Genomic DNA, 24,039 nt, shown 5'->3' with positions numbered 1-24,039 from the left:
GTCAGAGGGAGAAGCAGACTCCCATGGAGCTGGGAGCTCAATATGGGGCTTGATCCCAGGTACTCCAGGATCATGACCTGAGCTAAAGAGAGTCGCTTAACCAACTGAGCCACCCAGGCACCCGTCAAAACTCATGTCTAATCAGAGTGCAGTGGTAGTTCTTTGAGAAAACCCTACCAACTTAGAACAAAATCTTGTAAGCCTGGCTTCTCATATACGAGTCCTTGAGCTTTGGGACATAGAAGACCTTGAACTTTTCCCTAACTCTTAGAAAGAGTCTCAGGGAACTTCCTCTCCCATAAGATAAAACTATAGGAAAACAAGGTTTTAGAACTTAAAAGGATCACAGTCCATGGTGAGTCCATGGGTAGGATTGTTCCATCTCTCCATTTGTTTTAATCTTCATGAACTTCAATTTGAGAGCTACACTTTTGGGGTTTCTTCCAAGAATGCAAATTACTATTACTGACAAACATGTGCAAGTCAAGTGGCTGCTGCTGCCTAGTCAGCGGCTGTGAAAGCCAGGAGTCCTGTTCCACTCAGTGCCCCAGCTTCTCACCTCTCATCTGGGCAGTCAGTTCCGTACAGAAGAGGCTATTTCTGTGGGAGGAACTTAATGTTCTCTCTAAACGCCCTGATTGGGGGGCACTTGCAACTCACTCCTCCTTTTCTTAATCTTTCTTGACTAAGTGAGATGTCTTCAGCACTCTGTTCAAACTAAGTGCCGGCCAACATCACTCATTCCTCCCCCCGCCAGGAATGGCATCTCAGGACCCTTGGACCAGCAAATGACACAAGACTTCTAAAGCCTGGTTTCAAAGAATATCTATGAAAGAACTGGTTCCCTTTCTTGCAATTCTAGTAAGGGCTAATGTTAAATCAGAAAAGAAACATGAGGACATCCATATTCTTCTGATCCACATCCACATCAGAACACAGGCAGACTGCACTGGAGATTTTCTGACACTTTATTTTAAAAATTGAATCAAGAAAGGAGCCACTGGTGTCTTCCGGCTTTGCATCTCAAGCACAAGTGGGTGGGGCATCTTTACTCCCAGGAGAGAAAGTACACGTTGCCCAGTGTGTCTCCCACTGCAAGCTGCAGGGTAGAGTCGGGGCCCAGCCAAGGTTCCAGGCAGCTGACAGCCGCTTCACACTGGAACAGACCCAGCTACAAAGGGGAACAAAAGATGGGGAGGTGAAGGCTACAAGCCTAGGGCCTCCTTACTAACTCATTTTTCTCTCACATTAATTATTATTAATTAATTATTAATTATTTAATTTATCACATTAATGCCTTTTATTTAGAAATAGGTTAGTTGCACATGATAGCAAAGATAGAAGAAAACAGAATTTTGATCTTTTGTACATTCTTTGCCCAAGTTTGCCCTCTGTGACGTTCTTTTAGCCCTCCTTGCATACATACACACTTACCAGCTGCATACTGGGTCTCTCCCACAGCTTAACATCTCTGTCCTTTGAAGCTGTCACCAGCAACCCAGGCAGCACATGGAGGGCTGTGACAGAGCCCGAGTGAATCTTGGAGGGGAAGGAAAAGCGATGTGGTGAGCTTTCAGTGGGCCTTCCTTTGTCGAGGAAGCATCCACGTGTCAGACAGAGAGCCTCCTCCCCTCTATTTGTGACCCATGCCTCTAACTCACCTTTCTACGCTGCTGAGTCCTCAGCTGTGGGGGTGGGGACCAGCTATCTGTGCTGCTGTCTTGCACAGATGGGGCTGTCTCTGGAGTTGGGGTTTCAGGCATTTCTGTTTTCTGCCAGAGGTTGCTTGTCTCCCATTCTCCTTCAGGGGTACACTTGGCGAGTTTCCACAGCAACCCATCAGAGCTGGCACACAAAAATGAGGACTCTGCCATTTCAAGGACAGAGGTTAGAGCTAGGTTTCTGGCTTCATAGGACCCACCATCACCTACAAGGCATCTCCAGACCCTGTGGGTCCTCCCACCCCACTCACCAGATTCTGGTTTGGCTTGGGTTACCAACACAGAGGTCCCAGTAGGATTCTCCAGGTTCGGCTCAAACTCGAGGCTCTCTTGAAACTCTCCTGACTCCTTTTGCCTCTGTGAAAGGATGGCTCATTTTGTTCAGCCTACTCATAGCACTTGACCCTATACAGCCAAAGCAACTGTTTTAGGCTCTGGGCTGGTCAGCACTTTTTTTTTTTTTTAAGATTTTATTTACTTATTTGTCAGAGAGAGAGCACAAGCAGGCAGAGTGGCAGGCAGAGGCAGAGAGAGAGGTCTCTGGACAAGGAGACCAATTCAGGACTTGATCGCAGGATCCTGGGATTATGACCTGAACCGAAGTCAGCAGCTTCACCGACTGAGCCACTCAGGCATCCCTGGTCAGGACTTTCTTAACGGTGATTTAGACATAGTAAAGAGCGTGAACCCCCTTTTTTTTTTTTAAGATTTTATTTATTTATTGTGTGAGAGCGAGCGAGAGAGAGAAAGCACACAAGCAGGGGGGGTGCGGCAGGCAGAGGGAGAAGCAGGCTCCCCACTGAGCAAGGAGCCCTGGACTCCAACCCAGGATCCCGGGATCATGACCATAGCCAAAGGCAGAGCCTTAACCAACTGAGCCAGCCAGGCATCCCTAAGTGCACAAATCTTAAATGTACATCTCAAGGAACTTCGGCATATGTATACATCCGTGCAATCACTGCCCAGGTCAACATGTAGAACATTTCCTTCACCCTAGAAACTTGCCTTCGTGACCCTTCCCAGTCACTACCAGAGCACCCCCACCCTCAGAGCTAACAGTATTCTGAGTTTTGTCACCATAAATTAGTTCCATTTGTTCTTTAACTTTATGTGAATGATCATGTAGTCTGTACTCTTTTGCGTCTGACTTCTTTCAGCCAATGTAATGTCTATGAGATATGTCCGTATTGTTCCAGACACCAGTACTCACAGTGGCAAGACAAGAGAGACATGAGAAAAAAAGCAATTAAGAAAACTCCTACACTGATGGTTTCCTGTGATTTTTTTTTTAAACAGTGGAATCCTTTTTTGTATCGGTAAAATATTACAGGGAAGCTGAAACCCACTATAGAACGCTCTGAAGTAGAGCCGCTCCAGTTGAAGGAAGAGAAGGGAATTTGGAACCAATGCCTTTCCCCTCCTCTTATCCTCAACCATAGCCCCAAGGTTTTAAAAGTGTTGGTCATGGACAAATGTTTTAACACACCTTCAAATCAGACTTACTAAGAGATAAAGGCCTCTAGTTTCCACTGACTGCAGGACAAACACACCATAGTCCGGATGGGTGGACAACAACATAGCACCTTCCGAATAGCGGCAGCTCCTGGTTTATAAGAAAGAAAGAGGCTGAACCCATGAACATCTCTCTGTAAGACCCCAGGGTTTTGTTCTAAGTTAGACCCAAGTTCAGGGTAACCACTAACCCACTTTTCCTTTTTCTGTAGCCTGAGAGGAAACAGCTTTTTGAATCCTACCAGATTTCAGAAGGAGCCTCCCCTGGTTTCATGCACTGTAATCGCAAACCCGCATCGGCCAAGATGAGGGAGTGACCGTCTGGAGCCAGGGCCACACCTGTCAGGAACCCTAAGTCCTCCTGCAGAACTCGGTTCAGGTGAAGACTGCAACTCAAAAAAGGCACAAGGACAAAGAAAGACCCTATTTTAGTCCACCTCTCTCAGGCTCCTTGGCTCCCCATGAATTCCTCAGGAGAGAAGTACAGAACGCGATCAATTACCTTCCCTACAAATTCTCTTCCTCTTTCTGTTTTTCTTATATCAGTATTCATCATCACCATCCACTTACCTGCTCAAATGAGGCATCTCTTGGCTTCTTGTCTCTTCCTTCCCTCCTGACCTCCAACTAATTAATAAGCACTGTCGATTCTACTTGCCAACACCTGCCTAAATCTCTATCCCTCCTTCTCATCCCACTGCCTGGTTCGGGGCCCACACTATGTCTTCCCTGGACTAGAGCAACCGCTGTGAAGATGGCCTCCCTGCCTGTAGTATCTCTCTACTACTACCCATCTTCCATAATGCCACTGGAGTTCTCTTCCTAAACTGCAGCTAATTATTCTCAAAATCCTTGAAACTGTGCCCTCTACAGCCTTCCCCCAGTTTATCTTTTCAATCCAATTCCCCAAACCCCCCACCGCCACTCTCACCAAGAACCCAACGTCTCGGCTGTGCCAGAATATATCATGCACTCTCATGCCTCCTTGCCTTTTGTTAATACTACTGAAACACCATCCCTTCCCTTAAGGGTCCAGAGAACTCCTACTCATCCTTAAAGCCCAAACTCAAATAGCAACTCTTTTGTAAACTATAAATTTCTCAAATTCTGGGAATTATAGATCTCTTCCTTATAATACTAATCACTCTGCCTGTTGCTGGTGGTTGACTTCAGTGCATATTCCTCTACTGTGCTTCCTAAATTAAAAGGTAATTTCAATCTGGTTCACACAGCCTGGCTCAGAGCTTAGCCTAAAGTAGACACTTGATAACTATTTAAGTTGACATGAAGGGGAGCCAAAACAATTTCCCAAGGACTTTTTCCCACTTACTAACATCCTATTGACCTAGTTCAGAAGTAGGGGTGGAGTGATTTGCACAAAATCTATAAGGAGGCCATCGGCATATCACATTGACCCAGCTGCCCCATCTCACCTGAAATTTTTGGGTGTCGAACCCTCCTGCAGGTCCACGTGCCACTCACTGACCTTTTCATTAGCACTGAGAACAATCAAGGTGTGTGCCGAGTACCACACCAGAGCACTGATGTGGCCTGGAGCCTGGGGAGCATGACACGTCCATCTCAGTATTCCTGAAGAGCCAGGGTTAACCCTCATTCCCTCCCAGCCACCTACGCACACACCAGTACATGTACAGCTGGGGCAGAGGTCACACAGACAAGCACCGAGGTTGACCCAATTCACCTGTGCTGTGGCCACAGCCTTAGCTTCATGCCACAAAGTTAGTTCCCCAGTTCGATTCCCAGATACTGCCACAGAACCATCGGGGGCCCAGGCCACTGCAGTGATGGCTACAGGACTCCTGGGTGTGTATGTGTCATCTGGAGAAGGAAGTAGATGATGCATTAGAAGCTGGACCACTCCTGGGACACGAGGAGATATCAGGCCACCCTTGACCTTCATAGTCCCACTAACACACCCCTCTATATACTGCCTCTCTCCATGCCTTCTCACCTGCTTCCTCGGGTACCTGCCAGAGCCGTACAGAACCATCCTCTGAGGTGGTCAACAGGAGGCCTGAGGTGTCTGAAACTGCAGCTGCACTGATTGGGCCACTGTGTCCCAGGAGGGTGTGTGTTTGAAACACCTAGGAGGAAAGGACGGAGGTGGGAAAGCAGGGGCTCAGCGTCATAGGAGGTTGTCCTACTCTGCCCTCTCCACTCCATCCACCCCAGTCCTTTCAGGAAACTCACCAAGAGCGGATGCCACAACCGTGTGGCCCCATCCAGTCCAACAGTCACCACTAGAAGCTCTGACCCAGGCTGCCCAGCTGAGAAGGCACAGAGATGAAGTCAGAAGAAGGGGAGAAGCAGCGGGGAAGGGAGGAAAAGGGAACTGGCATTTCCTTACCTGCCCGGGGCTCCAGGGCAGCGGCACAGTGGCTGATAGGTCCTGAGTGAGCAGGGATGCTCGTCAGCTCCACACCCTGATGGTCCCACACTTTCAATGTTCCATCTCGGCCCACAGACACCACATGTTCTTCCTATTCCAGAGCACAGGATCAGACCAGAATCGCACCAAGCAGGACGAGGGGAGAATGCCTCCTACCACAGAGGTGAGGGCTGAGCACTAAAGGCCTAGGAGATGTCCAAGAATGTGGAGAACTTGGGGACACAGGCTGGGTGGCTCAGGACTGCAATCCTGCACATAGTTCGGACACTGAGCTGCCCTCTTCCTCCCCTCACCCCAACCCTCCATCTCATTACCCTCATCCTGCTCTAATTCAGGCCCGAGTATCTCATTCTTTATACTTCTTTTGCCTTTGAGATTAGATACCCAATGCACCCATCTCCCAAAGCCTCCTTAGCCTTCTCAGGGCCCCCAGTGAGTTCTCTGCCACCTCCTCACCACGGCCACCACGGCGCTCACAGCACTCTGATGACCTAGGAAGTAGCCAAGCTGCTGTTGCTGTCCTGGGTCCCACAGCCCCACGGAGCCATCACTGGAGCAGGAGACCTACACAGTCAGAGGTCAGAGGAGTGGGATTAGCAGCATGCCTCCAGCATTTTTGTATATTGACAACGCGGGCACAGGGTGGGGTGGGCATTAAGGTTGGTGATTAAGAACGTTGGCTGTGCTGGGTTCAATTCCAAGCTCCACCATCCTTTACTTTGTGACCTGCGGCAAGTTCATCTCTATGCGCCTTGGGATTGTCGTCTAGTCAATGAGGATAGTAACAGTGTCACTATTTGCTGTGGCTGCTGCGGGGCTGATGCACCTGCACCTACATGAAGGGCTGCCTGGTACATACTGAACACTGAATACACAGTGGCTGTTGTCCCTGTTATTCACAAACTGTCAGTCAACAAACCAGACAAAGGTGAACAGCCTGCAATACCAAGGAAAGATGCAGCTGCCCAGCAGGCAGGGGCAGAGAGCAGTCTGTGACAATTCTAGTCAACTGATTCTCACTCCTTTCTCATCTCTTCCTGAGAACAAGTGTGGGAACTGTGCACGGGAAAACTAGGCTTCACCAACCTTGAGTGCATAATCTGAGGGGTTTGATTTTGTTTTTGTTTTTTGCCTTAGGACCAAAGAAAATACAGCAGTATCCTCACTACAGGGATAGGTACCCTAAGCCTTTGGGGAGACAGTTCTGTGTTCTTATTAAGAATGCGGGTTCTCTTATGATTAGTGCTTCAGCCTCATCACTTATACGGCCTTGAAAATGTTCTTTAACCTATCTGAACTCAAGATCCTTGTCTGTGAAATAGAGATAGTAGTACTGTCTACCTTACACGGAGTTGTAAAGACTAAATGAGGCAAGACGTATGAAGAGCTTAGTTCAATTCCTGGCACATACTTGCTCAATAAATGTCAGCTATTACTATTATTATAAACAGGTGTCGGAAGCAGGATGACTTGGGCTGTGTGGTCCTCCCCCAGGAACCCTGCTGGGCTCTGCCTCACCCCAACCCCTTCCCTTACCAGTAGGTTGTCTCTGGTCCAGGCACAGCCAGTAACCCAGTCCCGGTGACAGGCAGAGAAGGAGCAAATCAGAACAGGGGCTCTGGGCATCCGCACATCCCAGCAGAAGAGATTCTGGATAGGTCCCAAGAGAGGGAGCAGTCAGGACCAGAGGAGGGAGGTAGGAACATCAGGGCCATTTCCGGCAAGAAAGTTTAAAGGAATAGGGAATATTAGGGAAGGGATGGTAGAAAGAGGTGGCCTAGGGGGTGTGGTAAAGCAAAATGCCTCGGGAGCCATGGGAAACGGACTGTTGAAGAATCCAAGACCCAGAGGGGCTGTGGGCTCAAGGAGGGAGCACCCCCGCAGCTCACCCGGTCCCTGCCTCCGGTAGCCAGCCTGCCTCCATCGGTGCTGAAGCTACAACAGCTCACAGGACCCTCGTGTTTCCGGAGCTCAGTGTCACAGGGAAAGTCTTCTACTGTCTGTGCCAGTGTCAGCAACTGCCTTGGCCAGAGCCGCACTGTGAAATCTTCTGCATTGGAAAGAGGGAGAAAGAAAGATTCCCTGAAAGAGGAAGTGAGACAGGACCCCAAAGACAAAGGCAAGCATGCTGGGTGAGGGTGATGTCCAATGGCAGTGAGTCACAGGCTGTGGAGCACCCAAGTGACAAGGGGCAGTCATCGTATGAGGTCACAGGACAGGAACACCAGGCACTCCCAGCTCTGGCTCTTCAGCTGCCCAACTCCCTGCTACACCTCCAGACCCTCCTCTTCTCAAGCGACCACTATCACTTGGACCAAGTCTCCTACCTGGAGAGGACTAAGACCATTCTGCATTTTCACCTCAACATCTCTCTCCTCCTCCTAAGGAAAACCCATCCCCATACACAGCAAAGTCTCCCCCTGGGCAGAAACTCAGAGGATTCCAGCAATTAACAGAGGTCCCAGAATCAGGGTTAGGAAACAAGAAGAAACAGTGTAGATTGATGATGCAAGAGAAGTACATTTACAAGTACTTTGAAAGTTTTAAAAATAATTATATGTGTGTGTGTTTCCTATACACATACACATATAAATTGAGGGAAGGCACAAACATATTTGAAAGGAAGCTGCCCAATGCCCAGCAGTACCTGAGGCAGAAGCCAAGAGTTCTTTGGAGGTGGCCAGTCCCAACACGGGCTTCTGGTACCTGGACAAGAGCCAGAGGGACTGAAGGGAACCTCCTTTCAGAGTCCAGCCTTGCAGGGACCCATCTTCTGCACCACTCACCAACACCTCAGGGCTTAGCCAGACCAGTGCAGACACTGCCACATCTAGTGCCTGACACTGAGCCTCCTGGGAACCTAGAGCATGAGGAAAAAGCAGAGTGAGATATTCGGAAAGGGAATTCAGGGTGGGGAGGCTCTTTCCAAAGGCTCAAACACCCCATCCCCTCTCTCTTCAGCACCTGAAGCGATTTTGTAGATCCTGATGCCATCTGCTCGGTACCCAACGGCCACCCGATCACCATCCGGGCTGAGAGCCACAGAGAGGGCAGGAGAGAGAGAAAGGGAACCCAGGCATCCCCGGGGCTGACCCAGAGATCCAGACCACACCTGAACCTGAGGGCCAAGAACAGGACTTAAAGATACACCACTTCTACCCCCAGAGCAAGAGCCATCCCCATTAAAGTCCTCCTCTTCCCTAAAGGGCTCCCCTCTCTTCTCAGAAAGCGGCCCATGCATACACTGCACCCCTCTCCCTGTAGCTTGCACCAGCGAAACCCCTCCACAGTGTCCCCAACAAAGGCTCCACCCTCACCCAAATACCCCTGCCCTCCCCCCTCCTCCTAACCCACCACCAGCCTCTGCCACCTGACCTTGCCATCCTCTCCGGCCGTCAGTAACTGGCGCCCGGCACGCAGGAAGAGGGCAGTAGCCACAATGCCGTGGTGGGCCGGGAAGACAGCTAGCCGTGCCCCCTCATGCCAGGACCACAGTTCTACCGTGCTGTCCAGCCGACCCACAGCCACAACCCGCCCAGGCACATTGAACACCAAGGTACGGACAGAGGCTCCTGGGGCTCCCAGTTCCTGCCCAAGGAAGTAGAAACAGAAATGTGGGGACCTGCTCTCAAAACAAGCCCAAAGTGAAACAGAATGTGGACGTTCATAATCCCTTATCTTCCACTCCTGCCCTCTTGGCCTTCCTGCCCCAGGGCAACGCAGGACTTCTCACCTTGGCAGTTTTGAGCCCGTCCACATGGAAGAAGCTGAAGCTGCCAGCCCAACTGCCCACAGCCATCATCTGCCCCTCTGGGTGGAAAGCAACACAGTTCAGAGGCCGGGGACATGTGTGCTGGAAGGCCAGCTGCCCACGGACTGTGTCCCACAGCTGAAGGAGAAAGAAGGAGAGAAAACTAGGTGCTGAGTACAAATGCCTAAGCCTCTCAAGCCCGGAGGCCATCTTGTCCAGCCCCCTGCCCTCAGCCTCCCCCAGGCACCAGGAAAAGCCTCCCCCAGGCCAAGCAGTCAGTAGCAATGCCACACTAAGAGAACAACGTTGCGGGGATGACTTGCATTTAGGGCCACTTTGACTACCACTGCCCCTTGGTCATTACCTTTAGGCATCCCCCTAGACACACGGTAGCCAGCAGCCGGCGGTCTGGGCTTAGGCAGCAGCCAGTGATTTGATACTGGTGAGCACTGGTCTGGAGCACCCTAGCCCAGGGAGACAAAGTTAGGCTTCTGGGAGCCCCTGGCCTCCCTCCTCTTTCCCCTGCCCTGAGGGCTTCTGACAAGCAGGGAAGACTCTCACTCCAAGACATGGGGGAGGGGTCCCTTACCGACAACCTTGTTGCAGGTCCCAGAGCTCCAGAAGCCCATCAAAGGCAGTAAGAAAGAGGGCACTGTCTGAGAGGAATGAGCAAGAGGAGACCCCATCACAGCCGCTCACCAAAGACTTCTCCTCCTATGAGAATGAGCAGGGAAGCATGCTCAGAACATTCTCCGACCCCCAGTGTCCAGCCACTCCAAGCTCCAACCAAAAAGGAGGCCAAGGTAAGAAGGGATAGAGAAAGGGTGGCCCTCTGGCCCCACATCAGGAGCTTTGGGCCCCACTCCAGATGTGGGCCAAGCCTCGGTTCAAGTGGGGCCACATCTCCCCTATTCCCAACCCCATATGCATCCCCAAGTCACAGAAGATTCTGAGGGGTTTGTGTATGTATGAATGCATATATATACATGGCAGTGGGAGTTGATATGGGTGGGAGGCAGAGAAAGGGAGTGGCTATGGCTGTGGGACCCACTTCTCCAGCCTAATCTGCTGTTACCTTCCTTCAAGCACCCTCTGCTGCAATCATCCCCAGAAGTTTCCCGGAAACATTCTCCCCTGTGCCTTTTACTCAACTGGAATGTGTGCCCTTGCCTGTCCCATGTTCTCCTGGAGGTATCCAACTCACTCAGCTCTTGTCTATATTATATGGTTATGTTTTGGTTCCTTTTCACCTTGTATGTCTTATCTTTCAACAAAATGGCCACTTGGTAGGCAAAGACAGGTATGTGCCTGGAGACGCTTAGTACAGTACAGCCTTAGTGCAGCCCTGAATGGAAAGGTGTGCAGCAAATATTTGGCAGGTGTGACGGATTTAATACCAAGCCTTTGATTTCATGTGAGGGAAACGCAAGTTGCTGAATCAAACAGGGTGATAACAGGCGGGGCTGGCTTGCTGAGGTCTTCAGGGCAGTTTGTGTGGCTTTTTCTAGAGGCAAACTCTGCCCACTTGAGTGTCATACCTGCCAGGTTCTCAGGTCCAACAAGTAAACCATCCCATTGCCAGTGCCGACAGCAGCTCTTTGCCCACTGGGGGAGAGGGCTACCGCTGTGGGGGATGAGGTAACTGCCAGAGATAGGCTGGAACTAGATAAAGAGTAGGAAGAAAGGGAGGAAACCAGGATTTCAGAGAAGGAAGGGACCAGGAATTCACACTTGCATTCCTGTGCCTGAATCCCCTTCTCCATTGTGACTCTGGTCAGTCTATCTTCTCTAGTTTCAGAAAGGGCTGTGGCTTGCTCTCTGGCAGGCTTCCCAGTACCCAGGGCCATGGACCTTACTTCTGCTGTCTCTCCACGGTGTGGGGTTTATTAAGCCATCGTAGCATGTGCTGGAGGCGCCATCGCTGGAAAAGCTGTGGGGCCTGGTGGCAAAGAGGTGAGTCCAGGGGCTGGTTGGCTGCCTGCTGGGGCAGGAGCAGGGGGTACTGGCTGAGGACAGGAGCCTGCTGCCTCAGGAACGTGTGAAACATGGCAGTCTCAGCCTCAGGAAAACTTTGCTCATCTTCAGGGACTGAGGAAGCTGTGGGAAAGATGCGGAGCATCACTGGGGAGCCAGCCCATAGCCCCATTAACCCCAGTACCAAATATAGTCATATGATGTGTCAAAATGTTAAGTCTTGAAGCCTTCTGGCCCTACATCAGGAAGACCCGTTAAAAGTACAAAGCCTTAGGCCCCACTCTGGACCTAGGGAACCAGAATCCGGGGACCCAGAGATCTGTAATTTGAACAACATTCCCAGGTAATTTTAGGCCTGTTAAATAACGTTTAAGAACCTTTGGTCTAAGAGACCGGGGCAGAAGATCCCCTGAAAATCACCTCCTTACCCTCTTGGCCTTTTCAGCCTGGAATAGAAATTTAACTGTTCTTTGCATTATACCTCCCGCCCCCTACCCCTAGCACACCCCCTGTGAACACACCGAGGAGGCCCGTATCTCAGAGAAGCCACTGACTTATCTCACCGTAGAGGGCATGGGCCTCCAGGAGCCGAGAGACCAGACCCAGTTCCAGGTGTGCAGCCACCACATGGAGATTGGTGAGGAATTTTGCAAGAAGGCCACGGTTCCCGCTCTGGAGCTGGGAAGATTGGATGGGACTCGTTAGGATGTGAAGAGGCAGGTGAGAAGGAAGAATCTAGTTTTAGACTCTGTGCAGCCAGGACCTCAACCTAGGAGCTGGGACAAAGGATCTGTAGGAGGAGGGCAGGAAAACTGGACGGAGAAAGGTAGAGAGGGGTGGCAGTAGTGGTGGTCAAGGGGGAATGGGGTCTCAGAATAGTGAAAGCAGTTGCCTGGGAGAAAGTGCCTAAAGGATCTGGAGACTAACCAGGTGGTAAGGCAGATCTGCCAGGGCCTCAGGAAGGCAACTTCGGAAGGTTCCTGAGGCATCAGGGTCACAGGTCTTCCAGAGCTGAGCTGCAGGTGTGGGTCACAGAGTAGACAGTGAGACAGGCTCAGTCCTGAAGCAGCTCCAAAGATCGCATGGCACAGGTCACAGCAAAAGCCATCCACCCACTGGGGTGGCAGCTGAGGGCGCCAGCCGAATGGGAGCACCAGTGGGTGGTCCTGGCTTCCAGGAATCGGCCCCACCCTCAGACTCCCGGGGTCAGTTTGGGCCAGTTCAGGCCAAAATCACCTGCGATGAGGACGTGTGCTGTCTTCTCCAGCCCCCGCCTCTTCCCATATCGACATTTAGCTGCTGTCCTCAGGGGCCCGGCAGGGAGGCAGAGCCGGGCACCAGCACGCTCGAGAGGGCCCTCCCCTAGCAGACTGTTCTCATGTGAGGGAGAGAGGGCAGGAGAGGAGGGGGGGGAGGTCTGTCAGTGAGCACCTGGCATAGCTGTGGGCTCCCGTGCCCATCCCATAGAGTGGTAAATTGAGAGGCAGCCCATTTGGAGCCTGGGAGACAGGTGTCAGGGGCTATATCCAGGGAAGGGTGGAATGAAGAAAGGCCCACAAGGGGCCCAGGCTCAAAGACAGGAAGGCACAGGAGATTGGTGGGAATCCAATTAGGGGCAGCTGTACCTGCGCAGACTCTGGACGAGGTAGGCAAATGGGCCCATGGGGTAGGGGTCCCCACTGTTGCCAGCAGCCACTGCTTCTTCCCAGGTCTCAGCCCCCCTGGGAAGTATCCGCCATGCACTCAGCACTCCATGCAACTGGTCCACGGTCAGACCTAAAAACCCCAGCTCTCTGAAGCTCTCACCAAACCACACAGCATACCCATCCCATGACACCCGGTCCTCCTCATACCACTCACTGAGAACCCAACTGAGCCAATGTCATCTAACCCCTGCGCGTTCCGTCTCCCACGCCACCCCAACCACTGACCACTACATGTGGCTTCAAGGGTGGTCAAGGCTTGGGGAAGGATGTCGGGGCCATGTTCTTGCTCCAGGGTGCCCAGGATGTGCTGCAGCAGCAGCGGGACAGTGGAGGGCAGGGTCCGGAGTCTCTCAGACACCTGGGAAAAGAGGGAGACTGGGCTTCAGTCAGTTGGGCAGAGGAGAAGAGGCAGCTTTCATGGTAAGGAGGGGAGTGGGCAGCAGGAGGAACTGTGGGAAAGGATGAGAAAAAGAAGAGAAAGTGTGGGGGAGATCCACCCCAAGGCGGCACAGGATGAGGGCAGGAAAAGTAGAGGGATAGGGGTGAAAGGAGCCAAATGAAAGAATGAGAAGTGGATTAGGACTGAAAAGATGAGCAGTGAGGGTTTACGCCCCCAGCCAACCTGCTCATAGAGCGTGTAGAGCCTCAGATGATCGGTGACCAAGCGCAGGTAGAGCGGCAGGGAGGACCCCCGCTTCACCAGCAGCAGCCGCATCTGAGGAGACAAAGGGGACTCAGTGCAGGGAGCAGAGAGCAGGGCTGTGCCTCCTCTGAGAGTCCCCAGCAGGCGTCACCTGATGGCCTCACCCCAGAACACAGCCATCCCTGCCCTCCACCGCTATGCCAGACCCTCTTTCTGGAAAGCCCCCCGTGGATCAGCCTAGCCCACCCAATAACCACAGCCTTACTCCTTCCCTCATCAGGACAGGCCCCGGGAGGCCATTCACCAGAGGGAAAAGGCTGGCTGGTATTATAAGGATTCCCAGTTATTGACAGCTTCCACTGGCACAGAGCTCCTTCAGAAACCAAGGATCAGGGCAGCACGGGGTCCTCACCCCCACCACCCCTGGCCTACATCCAACCTGGTTGTTAAAAGGTGACTCCTCCAGCCGTTTCCCATACAGAGCCAGCTCTTCTCTCACCAGCTGGGCCCGGGCAGAAGGCTCCAGGGGCCCCAGGGCCACCACACGGGCACCTTGGCTCTGCTCAAGGGTCTCCCCCAGGACTGCATCAGTAGACACGCTTAGTACCATGTGCACCCTCTGTGATATTTGGGCAAAAGGAGAAGGAGGTGGAAAGAAAAAGAGCAGGACAATGTTGGAGAGGCCCCCTTCCCCACTACTGCATCCCACCCCACTTCCTTCCCACACTCACCGGGGGAAGAGTCTTTGGGATCCAGTCTGAGACCGGTTGCCCATGCTGACCCACCAGCCTGTCAGCCCCATCGATGATCAGCACCAGAGTTTGGCCACTTTTCAGGGACTGAGCATACTCAGGCAGCAGCCTCTGCTGGAGCTCCCATACTAGGCCCCTGTGTATGCAAGGTAAGTACTAGGGTCAGCAGGAGAGGAAGACATACTGGTGGTGTCATATGGCATCAAGAGGCTGGGCTAATGGGGGATACACACCGGTAGGTGGTGGGGAGGTTGCTTGGCTTTTGCAGTTGGCTATGCAGATAGGCACAGAGGCGTCTGAGCAGGGTGAGGGCAAGACCCTGGTCTGGGCGGGCCCCTGAAAAGTGGAAGAAGACTAAGGGGACCACCTTGGCCCCATTGGGAGCCTGCAGGGCTGACACAAGAGATGCCTGCATGGAAAGCAAAGAGAAAACATGGTTATGTTTTCCATGCACAACTCTCTGTGGCCCACTTCCTTTGCCCACACAGCACCCCTTTCCTCCTGCCCAGGGCTCTGAGACTATGTACCAGGAAGGCCGTCTTGCCCTGTCCCGACTGCCCAGTCACCAGACTCAGCTTCTCTCGGTGAAGCATTAGCTGCTTCACTGTGTCCCGAAGAAGGTGCGGTCGGGCTGGACTCGGTGGGCTCTGCAGCTGCTGGAAGGTGGCCTGGACCAAGTCATCATCTGGGACGGAGACTGGCTGTTCCAGCTGGGCCCCAGGCTGAGGGCACATGGGCCAATAAATGACAATATTTCCATGCCCCTAGAACCCCCAGGCCTGAAAACTCACAGAGCCCCCCGAGTTACTTCCCATCCAGAACTACCCAGACCACTCCCTTCTCCACTCACCTGGCCATAGGTGCCCCTGCTCACCTGTAGGTAAAGCTTCTGGATCATATTCCACACGTCCTGCAGAACCAGCTGCCCAAACTCTTCCAGCCCCCCAGCATAGGGTCGGCCAGCTGCCACCCCACCCCACTCACAAGGGTATCTGTGGGCAAAGCGAGCACAAGCAGAGTTAGACGGGGTCTGGTTCCCCTCCCCATATCTCTCCCTGCAGGGGCTCTCTACCTCCCCCAGCTCACCTGCGACATTTAAGCCCTTGCTGTCTGCTCAGGAAGCTCTTCAGTTCTGAGATCCGATGTGCAGCCTCTTCAGACTCAGAAGTAAAGTCAGGTTTCCATGCATCTGGTACAGAGCTGACCCCCAAAGAGACCCCGAGAGTGGTCTACACTCAGACCCCAGACTCTCTTCACCCCCAACCATCAGACCTGGCTGTGGTTCCCTGAAACTCCCCAAGTGGAGATTGTTGGGGCCGATTCCACGTTAAAACCTGTTAAACCCCTAGGGCCTGCCTGGGCCTACTTAGCCATAGTGACTCCATGTTGCCTAGGTAGCCATTTTGTTGTTTAATAAATGCTTCAGCAGTTACTGATACCAGTTCCGGGTAACCGTTGCTAAAACACATACCTAAAACAAGGCCATTTTGTTGTTTAATAAATACCTCAGCAGTTACTAGTATCTGTTCCAGGTAACCGTTATTAAAACACACAGGTAGGAGACATCCAGTCAGCCAAAGCCACATATGTAGATATCTGCGGTTGTGCCCTATAAAACTAGCCTGTAAGACCAAGGGGTGGTCACTCTCTTCGGAGGCGGCCCTGGCCGGTCAGTCTGACTTCTAATGCTTGACATAGAATAAAACTTTACATAATTTTCACTTTGTCTCAGCCTCGTTCCCCTGGCCAGTCAGTCTAACTTCTAATGCTTGGCATAGAATAAGGCTTTGCATAACTTTCACTTTGTCTTAGTCTCGTTCCTTTGATAACGGACCCAACAGAGATCTCCTGGCTTCAGAGGCAAAACTAATGTGGTGCTGTGAGGCCAGCTATCTGAGCCCCATGCGCTCTTCCAGCCTCCCCCATCCTGTACTCTGAATGCCAGGGAGAGAAGACATGGCCACTGAGCTGAGCCCCAGATGCAACAGCAGGTACCTTAGGAAGTTGGCATCCCGGAAGTAGATGAGAGCCTGGGCAGAGGGCTGCAGGCGCAGGCCCCGGTCCAGGAACTGCATCACCTCCATCTCTGTCACAGAGCGGCCTGGAGGGTACCGCTGGGCCTGAGGGGAGAGGGCAAAAGACAGGTGGGTTCAGTCCCAGGTCACACTAACGCCTCCCCCAAGACCTGCCAAGATCCCAGGGCTCCAGCATCTCAGTAATGTTCCTCCCTCCCTCCCTCCAGATACAAGCCAATAAAACACAGTTAGTAGCTAACATTTATTGAATGCCTGTCATGTGTTAAGCATTTTTAAAAACAGATTTCTAATTCTCAAAGTAACTCTGCAGTATAGACACCACTAGTCCTCTTTAATATATGGGGAAGTGGAGGTTGGATTAGGATAAGCCATGTCCCACAAAGTCACACAGTCTGTAAATGACAGAAGGGACATCAGAACCCAGCTCTGATAGCAAAACCTAAACAGACCTCCCCTCTTACCTCTCGCATCCCTTGGCCAACTGAAAGATACTTTTCAAAGGAATCCCCTCATCTAGGACTTGGCCACTTGTACAGTCTTCTGCCTGGGATTCACTTCAACTGTCAAGGAGCTGCCTGGCCATAGTCCCAAGGTTCCTGACACACTGGGGTTTCTCTCCACCCCTGCCCAAACTCCATTTCCTCCCCAGACCCTGCTCCAGCCCCGCTGTCTGCCTTACCCAGCGGAAGTGAGGATGGTCAGGGAGGTTGTAGTTGGGAGGAACGTAGCCATAGCGAGAGCCCAGAATCCCCACAAATAGCTGTGAATTCTCCACCTCTCCCAGACACACTTCCAGTTGTCTGCAGACATGGTTATGGAGGCACCAGATCAGGGAATACAGGTACAAATAGGAAAAAAGGGCCATGGCTCAAAGCCAAGGCAAGCTGCTCTTGTTAGCATCCAAAGAGCTCCCCCTGCCCTAAGCCCTCAGCCCTCCTTGCAGCCTCCACCCTACCCATGTCAGTTCTACCACACAAGCCCCTCACCCCTGACCTGGCTCCCCTTCCCTGTGGCCCCCTCACCTATTCCTACGGGTCTCCTCCTCAGTGATGCCCCAGCGCAGGTCGATGGCATGAAGGCTGATGTGGTGGGATGCTGCTCGGGCTTGCAGAGCTGGCAGTACGGACCGTAGCAGCAGGTCCCGCTCTCCGTGCATGTCCCGGAAAGTGGAGGAAATGAAAAGCCGGATGCTGCACCATCTGGGGGTAAGCAGAGGCCTAGGCTCAGTCTAGCTAGGCTCACCCTAGTGCACAAGCTGGCACAAGTAAGGTCTGATGGACAGCAGCGGCGGAGGGGGTGGGGTGTGCAGTAGGCCTCAGAGCCCAGGAACGTAAACCCTACTTGCCATTTCTCACACACCCTCCTTGGTCAGCTGGTCATTAGACACTTACTATTCGCCTACTGTGTGCTCATGACAACACGGTGAAGAAAGCACAATCATAATCTCCCTTTGACTAATCAAAAAGCTAATGTTTCAAGAAATGAAGAAAAACAACTAGCCCAAGATTCAAGCTACTATTTGGCCAAGCTGTGATGAGAAAGCCAGAGCCTCTTCTCCTGAGCCCTCTGCCTGAGCCTGCCTCACCCTCTGACCCCCTTCCCCAGTAGAGAGAAGAGTTGGCTCACAGTGTGACAACTCCCTCTGGCAGAGGAATCCCTACCTGGGAAAGAGGAAGCATATCTCAGTGAGTAGAACAGGAGCATCTCAACAGCCAGAAATGCAGCCACCTGCCCACTGCCTCTCCTAATTCACAAAGGCATAGAAACATAGACCAACCGAGGCTGGGAAATCGGAGCCAAGGGGCGTAGAGTGTTCTCTTCCAGTGGCCGGAGAGATAGGTCCCCTGTCTTTCCTGGCGGTGGTGGAATCTTGAATATTTTGTCCATTTGGCCCACATGTTCTAGAAGACGGGAGGCCCCACGCTCTGCAATGAACCTGTCATAAATGTGACCAAATAAATAAGAGTGAATACCAGAGGCAAAATCAGATCTTCCAAGGGGGCAGGGGACAAAGATACAGCTAGGGAAGGTCACCTAGTTAACCGGAGCTCCTTAAGAAGACAACCATAAGCAGTTAATGTAGACTTAAAATAACCAGGATGCAGAACCACCCAGATAAAGGAAGAGAGAAGAAACCCAGCTCTAGCCCCTCCTAGTATGCATGCTTATCATGGGCTTTTTCTGGGCCAGGAGCAATTAGGCTGGTAAAGGTGAAGATTTAAGGTTAAAGATTAAGGCCATCCCAGAACTTCATCAGCTCTGTATCAGCTATAAAAGCTCCTTGGAAAAGGAGGAATGGGCATGAGTCTTCCTAATAGCAGTTGATGCCAGTGGAGGCATATAAAGGAAAATGTTGGGGAGAAAACAAGTAAGTGAGAGAACATGGAAAGAAAGACAAAGTAAAAAGATTTCTGTAAATTTGGATTCTATAAATAAACTTAGCATGAGATTTCCTCTGGATCAAGAATGAACAGAGGCCATAAACAATGAATAGAAATAATATGACCAACTCTTGAGTTGTTCCCTTAAAAGCAAACAGTACAACCTTGCCCATCCTTTATCCTTCTGCCTCCTAGATGTAACACAAAGATGAGGGCTGGAGCTGGAGCAGCTGTCTTGAGCCATGAGGTGAAAGCAGAATATTTGAGGATGATGGAGCAATAAAAGGTGACTGAGCCCCTCTAACACTGTTGCTGCTATACCAGGATGGCTGCAGAAGAGCAATAAGCTTCTATATTGCTTAAAAAAAGAAGTAAAGGGAGTAGAAGCCAGGTAATTTTGGAAAGATGTTCTAACAAAATCCCCAACCCTTCAGTGCCCATTCAGTACTTACTTCAGTATCCCATCAGTGTAGCCTGAGAGTGTCACGCTGTTAGGATTCGAATCTGGTAATCTGGCAAAGGAAGAAGCAGCCACTAGCCATCAGAAACAGTGCCAGGAGCACAGAGTCACTGCTCTCTAGGATGGATACCCCAGCTCTGCACTTTGAATAGGGTTATGTGCTAGGCTGGGGCATGGAGCTAGGCTGAAGACTTCAGAGAAAGCTCTAGTACTTAGGCAGAGATAGGGACGTGCCTGGTGAGTAGGAGGGTCCCAAACTACAGTAGGGGTAGAGAAGAAATCTGGAAACCTATCTTTTGGCACTGGACAAGAAGTTTGAGCATCCTTACATGTTACATGTCCTTTGTAGGGGGACAGAAACAAAGAGGCACTTGGAATTCACATGCTGCCAGAAAAGCTGTTTGGCCTCAGTCACCAGTCTGTTACACATAGTGTTGCCAAAGAGGATGACCCTGTCCACCTGTAAGATGAAAAGGAAAGAGCTGGGATCAGGAGGCAGAAGGACAGAAGAAATGCTAATAAACTCAGGATATCTAAAGAAAAGATCTCTGGGGATTAGGGGATTAGGGGAATGGAAATTGCTTTTCCAGAGAACACTGAGGTTGGGGGAAGCCACTACAACCTGACTCGGAGTAAGGAGGAAGTGGGGGAAGGGAGGAGGGCTGCTGGAGCTGGCTAATTCAGGCTCACAAGAGCTGATCAATAAATTTTTAGAGGGGTGCTTGGGTGGCTCAGATCATTAACTGTCTGCCTTCGGATCAGGTCATGATATCTAGGGTCCTGGGATGGATTGCCGCATCAGGCTCCCTGCTCAGCAGGGAGTCTGCTTCTCCTTCTCCCTCTGCCTCTCCATTTGGCTTGTGCTCTCTCTCTCTCTCTCAGATGAATAATGAATAAAATCTTTTTTCAAAATATTAAAATAATTTTAAGAATTTTGTGAGCCCGTTGTTAAACATGGCCACTACTAAACATTAAATTGTATAAACTTAAATAAATTATATTAAAAATGAAGGCAACAAATACTCAAAATTCATCACTTCCTAATTCTTTTACATGTTGCCATTATCTACTCTTGGTCTTATTTACATCTACTGTATCTATACTATAGAAATACCATGTAGTGCTGTACTATTGGGCATCACTTCCCAACTCTGCTCACCAATATCATGTCGGTAGCTTGAAATCAGCTGTGATAGGAGTATTTACACCATAGAAATTAGCAAATGCTATTAACTAAGACTAATTTTTTCCAGAGAGCTGGGTGTTAAGCATTCACCAACACACCACTAGATAGGGTGCTACAGCCAGCTGGGAGTGGATGTGGGTACCATACTTAGTTTGAAAGATGATCTTTGAGAAATTAGAGACATCGGTTGTGGAGGTAAAAGTGAAGGACAGGGAGGGCTTCTCAGGGACTGGGAAGTACTCACAGGGACTCTTTGGGCAGCCAGGGACAGCAGGTACTTCCCAAAAGTCTGCATGGACCATTCACCCTCTTCATCCAAATCCTGAAGAAAAGAGTCTTATGTTCCGTGTTGACATGGGAGATCATCAGTAAGCAACAAACACCATTTTCTGCTTGGGAAATCTTCAGAACTATCTATATCCAAGCCTTTCCTGATTTATCAGGCCGTGTCCAGGACAGTGTCCATTCATGCATTTTTGCTTGGTGGGGGTGGGTGTCTGACCTGGACCTGAGCCTGGAGCATGCTGGCAGTCTTCAGGATACCTTCTTCTGCTTTAAGCACAGCAGTCTTCATAGTGCCTCCTCCACAGAATAAAAGATCCACCTGCTCCGCCCGTGCAATCATCATCCCAATCAGCAGCAGCACATAGCTTATGGGGAGCTGCTTGGACAAACATCACAGTGAGATACGGACTCCCCCCCACCCCCACATTTTTTATGTAAGTTCCATATCTAACATGGGGCTCAAACTCACCACCATTAAGATCCAGAGTTGTACACTCTACCAACTAAGCCAGCCAAGCCAGCCAGATTCCCCAGCACCCTTATTTAGAAACCTACCTTTACCCATCCAGCAGCCCTGAAGGTCAAACACTCCATTGGTTGGGGAAAAGGGACAAAATCCCCAGTTAGGAAGGGACAGTTTCAGCAGCTCTCAAGAAGAGCTGGTGAGGGAGAAAGGTAGAGAAGGACCAGGATTCATACCCAAATTCAAAACTGGGATGTAGGGAAATGAAAATGAGACATACTTTGGTGACAGAAATTTAGAGAGAATTAAGTACCAGCCAAATGTGAAAAACAGAAGTATTATAATGCAGGAACAGGCGTTAGACAACATTCTAGGAACTGTCCCCAGGAACCAGGGTCCAATACTGAGATGCAAATGCATGCTATTTATTTCAGGTCTGAGTACTTCCTTGGGAAAACCATGTCTGGGAACAGGATACCTCTCAGGATCCCCAGCCCCCTTTCTAACCCCCAACCTTTTAATTTTTTTCTTTTTCTTTTCTCTCTCTCTCTCGCTCTCTCTCTCTTTTTTTTTTTTTTTTTTTACCCCTTGCAAGTTGCTCTTCCGACAGAGCGCCTCCGTCCCCATGTCTGTCAGATAGACCAAGATGGTGCGGCCAGGCAGCGGGGGCAGGTTGTGCTTCACAGAGATGTTCACGGCTGTCTCCAGGGCCTGCCGGTACCGAGCCAGCATCTCACCATCATACTTCCCCTGTCTGCCAGCAGAAAAGACACCAACAGAAGGGCTCAGGGGCTTCTCTACTTGCCATTTTGAGGCAGATGGGAAGATGAGAACTTGGGACTCCAGCACTGAGTGTTCCCGCCCCCACCACAGCTCGCCTCCACTGCCAGTAGGGGAGACTGGGGCAGAACTTCCCCATTCCCATTCCAAGGGCCTCTACTGACCGTTCTCATGGCAGAAGAGGGGCATCATCTGTAGACCCACTCTCTGAAATCATTTGCCACACTTCCCACATAAATCCGTACCTACTTTATGAGGCAAGATTTAACTGCTACATACTTTTAATTGTATTTTAAAGAACAAATACAAACTCATATTCTGAAAACCAGCAGTTAAAGAGGAAAGAAGAAAACATTCATCCATTCATCCCATCTTTCTAGTAGAATCTCTACTTCAGGGTAACTGAATAGTTTAAGTTGATAGGAGAGGTTCTTTTTAGAGTTCCAGCTAATAAATACGGGGAATGATAGAAAACTCCCACTCTAGAGCAGCTAATGAAACAATGGGTTCAGGCAAAGATCACCAAAGCATGAACCATCGACTTACAGAGAAGAGATCAGGCTATAACCACTCAAAGGCATGGGTCAGTCTTAGCATCACTACGAGTAGGACCACCAGAGCTTTGGTGTCCCCTAATCTTGTGTCTTATTACAAGGTTAAAAAAAAAAAAAAAGTTAAAAAAAAAAGGTGGTCTCATTTACAGGATACAAAGAATACCCTATGAAATAGTCTCGCAAGGAAAAAAAAGTGAATCTTAATCTATGTAAACCTTTAGAGTTAATACCCTCAGCACATGAAATAGAGAAACAAGTTAGAAGACACCATGAGGAGGTTGACAAATCCAGAAAGTGGGACACACTGCAGGGTCCCTGAAGCCAGTTTCTATAGTAAGTCAAAGGCCTGAAGACAATGAAAATATTAAAAGATATATAAGAGACTTAAATGTAATGCGTATGCCTTGTTTGGATTCTGATTTGAGTAAAATTGTGAAAACATAATTTGAGATGATTGGGAAATTTGAATATGGACTAGATAATAAAAGATAATACCAAGGAATTATTATAATTATTAGGTATATTAATGACATTCTAACTACATAATAAAATGTATTAAAAGATACATGTGGAAATAGGAAAGGATGAAATAAAATTATATTATATGGCATTTGTTCGTAAAAACACCTTCCCAGAAAAAAGAAGAAAGGGAACACTAAAAGAACTATGGGAAAATCTAGATAATCACAGAATGTGGTTAACAGTTTTATGAGAGTCCATTATAATATTCTCATTACTTGTGCGCATGTTTAAAACTTTTTTTTATAATAATTTTTTAACATTTTATTTATTTATTTGACCAGAAAGAGATCACAAGTAGGCGAGTGGCAGGCAGAGGCAGAGAGAGGGGGAAGTAGGCCCCCTGCTGAGCAGAGAGAGCCCAATGCGATGGGGGGTGGGGGCCCTCGATCCCAGTGCCCTGGGATGAAGATCTGAGCTGAAGGCAGAGGCTTAACCCACTGAGCCACCCGGGCACCCCTATAATAATGTTTTTAAACTAGAAAATTCAGTATTCTCTACCAGTGCTATCCAATAGAATTAAGTTACAGTTAATGAAACAAAATTAAAATTACACATGTAACTAAAAATTTTTAGTAGTTGTAGGAAGAAAGTAAAAATAAACAGGAGATATTCACCCAATATGACATTTGATTTAACATATTAAACCATGTTCATTTTAACATGAAATTAATACAAAAGTTACAGAGGAGATATTTTACATCCTTTTTCATCCTATCCTCAAAATCTGGCACATCTCAATTCCAACTAACTGCGTGTGGCTCGTGGCTACTGAGTTGGCCAGCGAATGTTTGCTGTTTGGACTGGACTCCAGACTTGACTTTTAAGTAGCCCTGGCTTCAGCCACACATTCCCTAGTAGGTTAGATGAGCCCTGCATTTGTCTTGAATGAAGATCCTGTTGAAG

At 49.9% G+C, this 24,039-nt stretch overlaps 1 protein-coding gene across 1 annotated transcript in view; it reads right to left on the bottom strand.

Moving 5' to 3' along the window:
- Positions 1-950: 950 nt before the first annotated feature.
- TEP1 (telomerase associated protein 1) overlaps positions 951-24,039 on the bottom strand; it is a 38,758-nt gene continuing 15,669 nt past the window's right edge. Inside the window, exons 13-55 of the mRNA XM_047737319.1 lie at positions 21,866-22,034; positions 21,035-21,193; positions 20,777-20,854; positions 19,676-19,806; positions 19,339-19,398; positions 18,283-18,441; positions 17,528-17,704; positions 17,185-17,305; positions 16,465-16,589; positions 15,556-15,669; positions 15,344-15,461; positions 14,997-15,191; positions 14,703-14,878; positions 14,449-14,605; positions 14,157-14,336; positions 13,697-13,789; positions 13,300-13,432; positions 12,994-13,144; positions 12,605-12,738; positions 12,296-12,384; positions 11,932-12,046; positions 11,251-11,491; positions 10,933-11,056; positions 9,984-10,108; positions 9,759-9,858; positions 9,377-9,532; positions 9,019-9,231; positions 8,608-8,761; positions 8,291-8,503; positions 7,533-7,693; positions 7,180-7,293; positions 6,100-6,207; positions 5,602-5,734; positions 5,445-5,521; positions 5,206-5,338; positions 4,936-5,072; positions 4,667-4,791; positions 3,476-3,619; positions 3,225-3,324; positions 1,973-2,078; positions 1,662-1,867; positions 1,435-1,539; positions 951-1,171 (exon numbers count right to left, since the gene is read on the bottom strand). Coding sequence (XP_047593275.1) covers positions 1,049-1,171; positions 1,435-1,539; positions 1,662-1,867; positions 1,973-2,078; positions 3,225-3,324; positions 3,476-3,619; positions 4,667-4,791; positions 4,936-5,072; positions 5,206-5,338; positions 5,445-5,521; positions 5,602-5,734; positions 6,100-6,207; positions 7,180-7,293; positions 7,533-7,693; positions 8,291-8,503; positions 8,608-8,761; positions 9,019-9,231; positions 9,377-9,532; positions 9,759-9,858; positions 9,984-10,108; positions 10,933-11,056; positions 11,251-11,491; positions 11,932-12,046; positions 12,296-12,384; positions 12,605-12,738; positions 12,994-13,144; positions 13,300-13,432; positions 13,697-13,789; positions 14,157-14,336; positions 14,449-14,605; positions 14,703-14,878; positions 14,997-15,191; positions 15,344-15,461; positions 15,556-15,669; positions 16,465-16,589; positions 17,185-17,305; positions 17,528-17,704; positions 18,283-18,441; positions 19,339-19,398; positions 19,676-19,806; positions 20,777-20,854; positions 21,035-21,193; positions 21,866-22,034 — 5,932 coding nt within the window. The 3' untranslated portion in view covers positions 951-1,048. The remainder of the gene's footprint in view (positions 1,172-1,434; positions 1,540-1,661; positions 1,868-1,972; positions 2,079-3,224; positions 3,325-3,475; positions 3,620-4,666; positions 4,792-4,935; positions 5,073-5,205; positions 5,339-5,444; positions 5,522-5,601; positions 5,735-6,099; positions 6,208-7,179; positions 7,294-7,532; positions 7,694-8,290; positions 8,504-8,607; positions 8,762-9,018; positions 9,232-9,376; positions 9,533-9,758; positions 9,859-9,983; positions 10,109-10,932; positions 11,057-11,250; positions 11,492-11,931; positions 12,047-12,295; positions 12,385-12,604; positions 12,739-12,993; positions 13,145-13,299; positions 13,433-13,696; positions 13,790-14,156; positions 14,337-14,448; positions 14,606-14,702; positions 14,879-14,996; positions 15,192-15,343; positions 15,462-15,555; positions 15,670-16,464; positions 16,590-17,184; positions 17,306-17,527; positions 17,705-18,282; positions 18,442-19,338; positions 19,399-19,675; positions 19,807-20,776; positions 20,855-21,034; positions 21,194-21,865; positions 22,035-24,039) is intronic.

Source organism: Lutra lutra, chromosome 7 (assembly GCF_902655055.1).
Source record: "Lutra lutra chromosome 7, mLutLut1.2, whole genome shotgun sequence".
In the NCBI taxonomy this organism is placed as follows: domain Eukaryota; kingdom Metazoa; phylum Chordata; class Mammalia; order Carnivora; family Mustelidae; genus Lutra; species Lutra lutra.
The sequence above is the reverse complement of the archived record's forward strand: the minus strand, read 5'-3'. Positions and strand labels throughout refer to the sequence as shown.